The 9,890-nt window shown below is 43.5% G+C and overlaps 1 protein-coding gene across 1 annotated transcript in view; it reads left to right on the top strand.

Annotated features, from left to right (window-relative positions):
• Positions 1–219: 219 nt before the first annotated feature.
• LOC113208293 (muscle-specific protein 300 kDa) overlaps positions 220–9,890 on the top strand; it is a gene marked incomplete at its 5' end in the record, with an annotated part of 41,532 nt that continues 31,861 nt past the window's right edge. The window contains 6 exon segments of the mRNA XM_052264150.1: positions 220–330; positions 407–580; positions 663–824; positions 2,207–2,392; positions 4,039–8,928; positions 9,208–9,890. Of these exon segments, the coding sequence (XP_052120110.1) occupies positions 220–330; positions 407–580; positions 663–824; positions 2,207–2,392; positions 4,039–8,928; positions 9,208–9,890 (6,206 nt within the window).

Below are 9,890 nucleotides of genomic sequence, written 5' to 3' on the forward strand. Positions count from 1 at the left end.
TCCCAATAATTCACGGTTTGAGCATGATTTTACTGTCCGTACTATTTCAGCAGCTGGAAGCTGAAGTGAGTTTCTTATTTCGTGCTTACATGGTTTTGAGATAGATATAGTGTGTGGCAAGTGTGAAAGACTAAGACTGAGCATGATAAGCTAATAATTTTCTTAAAAAAACAAGAATGAATTCGGGTTCTCAGCTATTTGTTTTACATTTTGTTGCAGGAAAAGGTCATACGCGATACGGCTCATTTAGCTGCAGCTGTTGCCCAGTCGGAGAGAGAACTCGAGAAGCTGCCCGCACATAGCCTTGTTGCAATGCACGATGAACTGGAGGTAACTACTTCTCCATGACCTTAACTTCTTTCGTTAAATTTTAAAGTTTTCTTTATGTTCGTGTTATGTGTTCCAGCGAATATTGGCCGACCTCATGGCAAAAGACGCCGTAGCCGCTCGCATTCAAGACAACTTGGACTGCCTACCTCAAGACGAAGAGACTCAGGCCCTCTCCTACGGGTTATCTGAGGTTCGCGCACATTTGGCGGAACTTGTTACACATGTGTTGCAAGGACGAGCTGCAGTACAGGTACCTATTTAAATCCATACAATTGACTTTTTTGCCTAGCAGTCCCAAGAGCAAACAGGTTTTCATTTATATTTCGTTTCAGAACGCCGAACACGGTGGATTATCTAAGGAGCAGTCTCTTGTTCAATACCAGAAACTTCTCTCTGAACTTGAAAAGTGGCTGGCTTCGGCAGGTCAGCTTGTCAGTGCCAATGTTCAAGACATTCCAGTTCCGCAGCTTCAGGAGCAGCTCGTTGCCCACAAGGTGAGAGTCCTTTAGTAAAGCAAGTGTGCATCTTTGCACCTTCTAAGAGTGTGCCGAGTGTGCTCTTCTCTAACTGGCACACTTGTGTAATATACAGTATAACACACGCTACGTAGTGTGCCAAGTAAAGCCGTAAAGTCTACAATTCCGCATACTGTGCTACACACACTGGTCAGTAATAGTAAATGAAAACCCTACCAAGTGTTCAAGGTTGCACACCAGGTGTTTTGCAGTTGCCTAGACGTTTGCAAAGTGTTCAAACCAGTGTGCTCACTTGAAACACTCACCAAGTGGTGTGCAACTTTCTACATATCTTTAAATAGTGTACGGCAGTTTTTATTCATTTTCACGTATGTCTCGCTCCAAATGCACGAGTTACGAGTTACTGAGAAGTACAATACTTTGTTCAAAGTAGAGGAAATTTCTACAACAGTTAGTGAAACTATGACATTTATTAGCCCCTATTCTGCTTTGTGAAAGATATGTCAGCAAGCTCATGTAATACCACCCGGTAGCGCGCACTAATGTATTTAAATTCGCATTAGTTGCGGCAATGCGCGTAAAAATGCAAAGAAAATGTCATTGCTAACGCATAAATGCGCGTAATGCGTAATAAATGTACATTAAATGTGCGTAATGCGCACTAAATGTACATTCAATGCTTTGATACGCTTTACAAGGCTGACCCTGTATGTGTCCGGGCAGGGAGCAGGGAGGCAGCGGTGGTTAACGCCGAATCCTACCCTGTCTCCCGCCCACGCCTTCGTGAGCACTGCGTCAAGACGATTATGCACTAACCGAAAACCTAAGTAGCTCATCACATGTTGCCCCCGTTAAACCCCGCTGGTTTCTAGCCGAGCTAGGCCCACCTCGGGCCAAACTGAGTTGCCAAAAGTAAAGTGACATACAGCTGGTAACTAGGTTAGAGGCTAAAAGGAAGGAGCTTTGTTTTCACCTATACCGTGTGTCGGGGCAACGACAGAACAGCGTTGCTAGGTTGCGTACCCTACTCTGCTTAACTAAGTGTGCAATTTCGTAACACTTGTAAGTGTGCAACTGCAAGTCGCAAGTGTACAACTCCGAATTTAAACACTTCCTCAGATTAAATGCTCACTGTGTGGAAGTGCTTGGCATAGGAGTTGCACACCTACCGAGGTGAACACTTTTTAAGTGTGCTTATGCAGAGTTGAAGGCCTATAAATATTCAACTTGCACTTGCACACTTAAAAGTGTTAAGCATTAGTGCACTTAGTTTTTCAGTGTATGGTTCATTGTGCCTAATTGGTGGAGCAAGATCGCAAAGACGCATACTGTTGTGTCGTGGCCCTCAGACACGGTAGATAAATGTTATCAGGCGTTAATTTTTGTATTTGTAATTACAGCGGTTGGCAGCTGAGCTGCGCCAGCACGAGTCTCGGCTACAGCAACTATCTTCCATGTGCGGGGCACTTCAAAGACAACCCGGAGCAGAGCATCTAGCGCCGAACCTGATGTCACAGCTTACAACTCTTCAAGACGCTTTCCAGGAACTGAGTGACGTTGTCCCGGCTCGCGTCGCAGCGCTCCAGGTACCTGGGTCACATCCTGGTATCTGCCTCGCATAGAATTGCATTGGAGCAATGAATAAAAGGCTTTGTAGGCATGCTTGTAGGATTTAACATTCTATTCGGTATGGGGAATTAATTTCGGGCCTAACGCTTGTATCTGCTTTTGCTGCTTTTTTAGCTTATGCTTTAATCTTACATAATGCTACAGATGCTTTTCATTTGCCTTGCGAAACAGCGACGTTATCTAAGGAGTTTAAAATTCTGGGGAACGCGTTGCGTTTGTATTTTGTTTATCGAGCATTAGTCGGCTAAATTTGGCTTTTTCCACGACCACCGTGGCTTATGATCTTATTGGTGTGGGTGGTGGGGTACAGGAAGTTCCCTCTTGGCACTAGTCAAGGAGCTCTCAAGCTCATACCAGAATGCAAGTGTAAATATGTGGGGCATATATGGTCGATTTCACAAATTCTGGCAATTTTGTGTTGAATTAACCCGTGACAATTTCAATCTGTCACTTGAGCCCATTGTTATGTGAAAGTGACTACGGAATGTACAGCAAACCCGTATATAAAGTCATGTCTTAGCGCCATTTCATTGTATATCCGCCAAGAACGTTTATTTAAAACTGTTGAAGTGGCCTAGTAACTGTAGTAAGACCTAAACAGTATAAAATATTTCCATTGTGAAGCATTGTACTGTACAACTAATATATGTGATATATTAGAAATATTTATTTTCTGTATATGTGAAGCATGTGTGACCGTTGTCAATGCTGTTAAGTTGTAATAAAGACTTAGTTCCTCTTTATCTTGTTTGGATTGCACTGCTATGTAGGTGTTGCACTGATTGCTTTACCGTGTGGACCACTAGTATTCATGTCAGACATGTCTACCTAAATTTGTCAGTGCACCACATACAAACTCCCTACGTACCAGAAACACGATATCTTTTAGAACCTCACGAGAATAACTATGCGATGTGAACACCAGTTCCTGAGGAATCATACAATCGCATAACAAGTAACAAGTGGGTCAAATTGAGTTCATAATCTGCTCATTTTTCTTTGGTATGCCTACACACTGATAGCATTGCGGTAGTACTTTTTACTTATCGAGGGCAAAATTTGAAAACAATATTTGAATTTTCAGTAAATCGCACTCATTTCTAATAAAGAAAAGTTTTGAAATTTTGAAGCATTATATCATTATTTTGAACAGTGCATTAGAACTATCATGAATAACCCTTCACCTGCTACTCAGCTACGTTTTGCAAATTTTTGGTATTAAATTTTAAAGGCACGCCTCTCCTGTCTGCTTCCTCTGACTATACAACAAATAGTAACATTTTGAAAATATTACGAGTCACTTTCCTTGCATGCCAAAAAACTGATTTTTTAAATCAAATCGCATGCTGTAATGCTTGTAGTTCTAGTTGTCATTGAATCAATAGACAGCTGGGACTAACTAATGCAACTACTGGTCTGGTAAAAGGTAGCCATAGTCGCAAGCGGGGTTGGGGGCATGTACCTGCCTAGACTAAAAAGACTTCCGTCTCTTATCTTCACGGCCAGCCTTTTCATCTGTCTCGTATAGATTATTATTGGCTTGAGCCGAATACCGAGTCGGTTAAACGTCTTCACTAAACTACTATTTCATTTTTTGTTGCAGGCAACATTACTTGTCCTATCACCGGCAAGCACAATATCCTCTGGAGCGTCACCGATTCACAGTGAAGAAATACTAGGACGGGGTATAAATACTGCATCGCAGACTGGAGATAGTCTTCGGGAATCTAAAAGTAAAGCAGCACAGACTGATACTTCTCAAAGAAGTCACATTCAAGTTCTAAAAAAAGTAGATGGAAATCAGGATGTGATAGAATTTGTAACAATGCCAAATATCTCAACGTCTAGTACATTTATGCAGAGCTCTACACTTGGAAGTGCTGGAAAGAGTGATGATTTACTGGTTGAAGTTAAATACAAAGACAGAAATCCGTCGGAAGGTGTCTTAGAAAATTTACATTCTGAACTTAATATCCTTCACACCGAACCACATTCTTTTGAAACTGTCTTAGTTGATCCAGGGGAAACTACAACTGAAGTTATTGTTGATGCTGCAGGAAATAAGAGAGTAATAGTTCGGCAGCTACGAAGGACACTGGTCACTCAACAGCAGTACGTTTCATCACAGTGTCAGCAACTACAAACTGTTGTAACAAAAGATGGGCAAGTGATTCCTGAAAGTGAAGAGACTGCTTTTAGTCAAATTGTTCTCCAGGGTCAGCAAACCGCAATTGCTCGTCATCAAAACGACGGGACAACTGTTCTTACTAGGAGCCAGGATTACGCCGGGCGAGTAGCGTCTGGTATTCACGGCGGTGAAGTTACAGTTTCGGACTTCAGCGGCCATCCACCAAGCAGCACAGTCACTTTGCATGGAGCTCCAAACACTGATGAACTTGAACTTATGAGGCTACAGGCTCTAGGTCCAGATGGAAGATTCGTTCCACCTGTTGATGCACAAATTGTTTTGCCTTCAGAGCTAAAATTAGACGAGCAAGAACTCTTAACATCAACTTCTAGCGTTCGAGCTACGGTCCAGCAAGTGACACGGCGCGTTGTGCGCCAAAGAAGAAAAGTCATTCGCAAAATTGTCATTATAGATGGCAAGGAGCACGTCACTGAGGAAGTGGTTGACGAGCCAGATGAAGTGGAGGAGAGTGGAGACGCTATCCCTCGCGTCAGTATTGAAATAAGCCGAGGCGGTAACCTTAAAACTGCACCAGAAAGTCAGTCATTTGTGGATTTGACGCAAAGCCAACCCACACCTGAACGCCAGAGATCGATAGCAGGTCCGAGTAATCAATCAACTGACACTTTATCTTCAATTGGATCTTTAGGCTCGAATGGAAAATTGGTTTCCGATTCAAAAAATGGTGGTAGCCCCAAAGGCAAAAGCCCTTCAGTTTTTGCCCGATTTGCCAAAAGGACCAAAAAGGCTCTTAAAAAAGTTATTGGTTCTGATGGTCAAGAGTATGTTGTTACTCCTGATGATGAAATTCAGGATGGCTCTGCGGAGTTCTATGTTAGTACTGAAGAGCTCCCTCCATCACCCGGTGCCTCACCAATCATTAGAAGAACGAAGAAACTTCATAAAAAAGCAAAAGGTCCTGATGGCAAGGAATACGACGAGGAGATTGAAGTAATGGAGGACGGCACCGATACGGTGAGAACTATAAGGCGAGTTGTGAGGAAAATAAAGATTGTTGATGGGAAAGAGCAGGTTGTTGAAGAATTGCTCGAGGTACCAGATGGGGCTGAAAACAGGTTACAACTTGATGTTCCAAGTGAATCGAGTGATTCACAACCTACTCCAGAAAAGGGGCGACAAAGTCCTACAAAAGAGGCCAAGTCAAAAGAAAGGTGGTCTATAAAAGAAACATTATTTGGCACACCGAAACTAAAAAGGCAAAAATCAGAGGCAGCCGAATCAAAACAAAAAGGAGTCAAACCTGATTCACCTGGTTCGTCACCCACCGCTGCAAAAAATGCATATAAGAAGGAGCAGTCACAAAACTTGACAGATGGCGTAGTATCACCAGAGAGCCTAGTCTACACTCCAGATACAGGTGGTCAAGCAGTCTTAGAGGAAACGTGCGTAGCTGTAAAGGCCTCATCCCGGTCCCCATCACCTGAAAAAGAAAACAAAGTTAGCGTGAAAGATTACTGTGAAGATTTTATCAAAAACGAGTGTGTCAAACATGAAGGTTACCCAGAAAAAATACTTCCACTTCTCTCCCCAGTTAAACCAGTTGCTCCACCAAGAAAAAATGTGTCTGATAATTCCAGATCACGAACGCCAACTCCCGCACCACGAACATCTGTGTCCCCGCAAAGAGAACTTGCGCAGCCACAACCAGTCGAGGAAGAACTTATGACAGAGACCATCACTAGTCGAAAACCGTTTGGAGGTGTTATGATGGGTGTGAAAGTTCCTGAAGATGCTATTCAGCGTTTAAGAAAGACAAAGAAACATGATGACAGCGATAGCAGCTCGAAAGGAAGGGCAACTCCTACAGCACCAGAAAGAAGCAAACATGAAATTAAAACTACCATCACAGGTCCAGGTGGAACAGAAGAAAAGCGAGAAATCGTTGAAGAAACAGAAACTCTCCCCACTATAATAAGTGACACCCTGGGAGATCACAATGGAGCGGTCTCAAGTTGGCAAGTGACAACAACAAAAACTGTTATACCTACCATAGTCACAAGAGAGGTAAAGAAAACTAGAAAGGTTGTTAAAAAAACAGTTGTTATTGACGGCAAAGAACATGTAACCGATGAACTTTTGATGGAACCAGAGGAAAGTATCTTAGAGTCAGTTATTACTGGAGAGCCAACGACTACAATTATTGAAGAAAGGCAGACACGAAGTGATGAAAAGGGAGAAGATGAAGCGGACGGCAATGCACTGCCAGAGTACTACATTTCAAGAGACGCCATGAAAAACAGGCCTGATGAGAAGGTAGAGCAAATAACAGTGGTGAAAAAGTCTCTAACTGATGATGGCGCAGAACATACAGTTGTTATACAAATAAATGAAACTGAGGAGTCAACTGAGACGACTCAAATACTGACCATCAAGACAGTGACAAAAGTGGTATATGTTATCATCTACCCCGATGGCCAGGAGCATGTCACAGAGACTGACTTTGAGGTTCTTCCAGGGGAAACTACACCTAAACGCTACAAACTTCTGCGGAAAGTAGTCCGCACTGTGCAAGTGAAAAACGGAAGCAAGACCGTGACTGAAGAAAAAGAATTAAAAGAACTTCCGGAGAGCTGGGATGATGTGATGTCTGCCATAAATGATATTGCTAGGAAAGCCCCCAAACTTCAGAAAAATGAAACCACGTCTGCACCTTCTCCACCAGATCGCAAAAAGAAGAAACAAGAACATTCATCACCAGAGACTGACACAAAGAGGTCCAAAGAAAGTCAGACTGCCCTTCCATCAAAGTACGACAACATTATCAAAGTAAAAGTAATAAAAACAATCCAAGGTGCGGATGGGAAAGAGCGGGTGTCCATTGAAAAATACATTGAGCCCCTACCTAGTGAATTAATTAACCCACTTAAACCAAGAGTTATAAGAAGGACAATAAACATACTCATAAAAGCTGATGGTACAGAGGAGGTCTCTCAAGAAGATATTGAAGATGTTTCACCAAAAAAGCCGAGTATGCTGTCTAAATTGGTAAAGGACACAAAAGACATAATGAGAAAAGTCGTGTCTAGTGATGAATCTGAACCCCAGTCTGTTCAAATCGTGTCACCACCAAGTCCTATGGCAGAGTTTTACGACCCATTAGGAGAAATTACGACACACCCTGGAGAACACGTGAAGACAATCAAACTCATTAGAACTGTAATAACATCTGATGGCCTGTTGCAAACAACTGAAGAAGATATGGAAGAAGAAGGGTTAAGTGATGTTAAGTCTAAAAAGAAAACGTCAAAAAGTCGTGACATAGTCAAAGTAGTGTACCATCTGACGTATCCCAGTGGTGACGAAATTATTACAGAAACAGACACAGAGGAGGTAAAGCAAGGAAAATTCAAAATAGTCAGAAGAGTTTTTAGAACATACAAAACTGACGCAGGCTTACGAAAACTCGTTCCAAAAGAAGAGAAGGAGGAAAAGAGCAAAATAGTCAAAACAATGGATGAAATTGTTGATGAATTGACAAGCAGCACAGTCGAATCGCTCACGCCTGCTAAAACAAGTAAAGAGTCTAAGTCTGAAAGCCTTTTGGTATCAAGAAAAGACGAAAATGAACAATTTGAAGCGGACAACATAATAATAACCAAGACAATCAGGAAAATCGTAGCCTTGGACGGCACTCACACGACAACGGAGAGCATTGAAAAGCAAAGTCTCCCAAAAGAGCAGATAGATCCTGAGCACCCAATTATAATTCGGAAGACTATCTATATTGTAGTAAGCCCAGACGGCCATGAACATGTAACTCAGGAGTACGTCGAGGAAGAAGCAGACATCGACTTAAATTGTCCAATTACTCAGCTAGTGCGAAAGATGCGCACCCACTTCCCAGATGTGTACATTTCAGAAAGTGACATAAAGAGCCACGAAAAAGAGTGGCTGCAAACAATAATAGTAATTCGAACGGTCCAGAAAAGTGACGGGAAAGAACAAACGACAGAGGGTGAAGTATCGGAACCAACAACTGTAATGCCAAAGGACGCTAGAGTAAAGGTTACAAAACTGATATACGCCCTTGTGCCAATAGACGGAACTGAAAAAGTTGTAGAAATCGATCTTGAAGAAATGGCACCAGGAAAGTACAGAATAATACGTCGAACTGTGCGAACAGTTGTTCTTTTACAGGGAAAGAAAGTAGTACAAGATCAATACGTAGAGGATGTGCAAGCTTCTGATGCATCTTCACTCGATGATATCAAAACTGCACTCTTGGAGACATTTGCAGAGCGAGAGCCAGCCCAACAATTGGATGCAAGTTTCGGAGAAACTCAGGTAAGAAAATCAATATACGTTTTAGAATCTACATGCGACTTCATCAGAGAGGTACACTTTATAAATTTTTCAATCTTCTTTGCAAAAGCATGTTTAGAAAAAACACAAGTAATATATCGTATCGATAGCAAGATCAAGTAGATGTTGCGTAGATAATGTATAGATTTTGCGTAGAACGTAAAAGGAAAACCCATTCTAGTAACACACAGTAGTGTTGAAAGCACTAAAAAAATTGTATTCCAAAAAACGACTATTAATACCAGTATTCAATTTAAATAGGTTCCATCACAATCAACAACGAAGTTCATCCAGGTCGAGAAGGCGTTCTGGGACGAGAGGCCCGACCCCAAGATCAGCGTGGCCGTCGCCGTGGCCGCGTCTCCCGAGCCCGAGAAGGACAAGAAGCCCAAGGACAAGAAGGAGAAGGCCAAGGAGAAGACGCCCGAGCCGCAGACCCCGGACACCAAGAACAAGAAGGAGAAGAAGCCCAAGGACAAGGCCCCCGTCGAGGAGGTCAAGTCCAAGGCGCCCAAGGCCGAGGCGTCGCCCAAGGCCGGCAGCCTGGAGAGGCAGACGAGCCCCGTGGGCGAGAACATCATCAAGGTGAAGATCGTGAGGAAGGTGATTCACGCCGACGGCAAGGAGACGGTGACCGAGGAGAAGCGGGAGGAGCCCATGCCCGCCGCGCTGGTGGACCCGGCCAAGCCGCGCGTCATCAAGCGCACCATTTACATCGTGGTGCGGCCCGACGGCCTGGAAGAGGTGACCCAGGAGGACGTCGACGACCACCCCGAGGGCGGCAAGGGCTCCATCTTCTCGCGCCTCAGGAAAATCATCCGCAAGGTGATCGGACCTGACGGCAAGGAGCACATCACCGAGGAGGACGTGCACTTCCCCGAGCTGTACGTGTCCCAGGACCAGCTCAAGAAGCGCCCGGAGGAGTGGGTGCGCCGCGTCAAGCT

Source organism: Frankliniella occidentalis, unplaced genomic scaffold (genome assembly GCF_000697945.3).
Source record: "Frankliniella occidentalis isolate FOCC.00 unplaced genomic scaffold, Focc_3.1 Scaffold16, whole genome shotgun sequence".
In the NCBI taxonomy this organism is placed as follows: domain Eukaryota; kingdom Metazoa; phylum Arthropoda; class Insecta; order Thysanoptera; family Thripidae; genus Frankliniella; species Frankliniella occidentalis.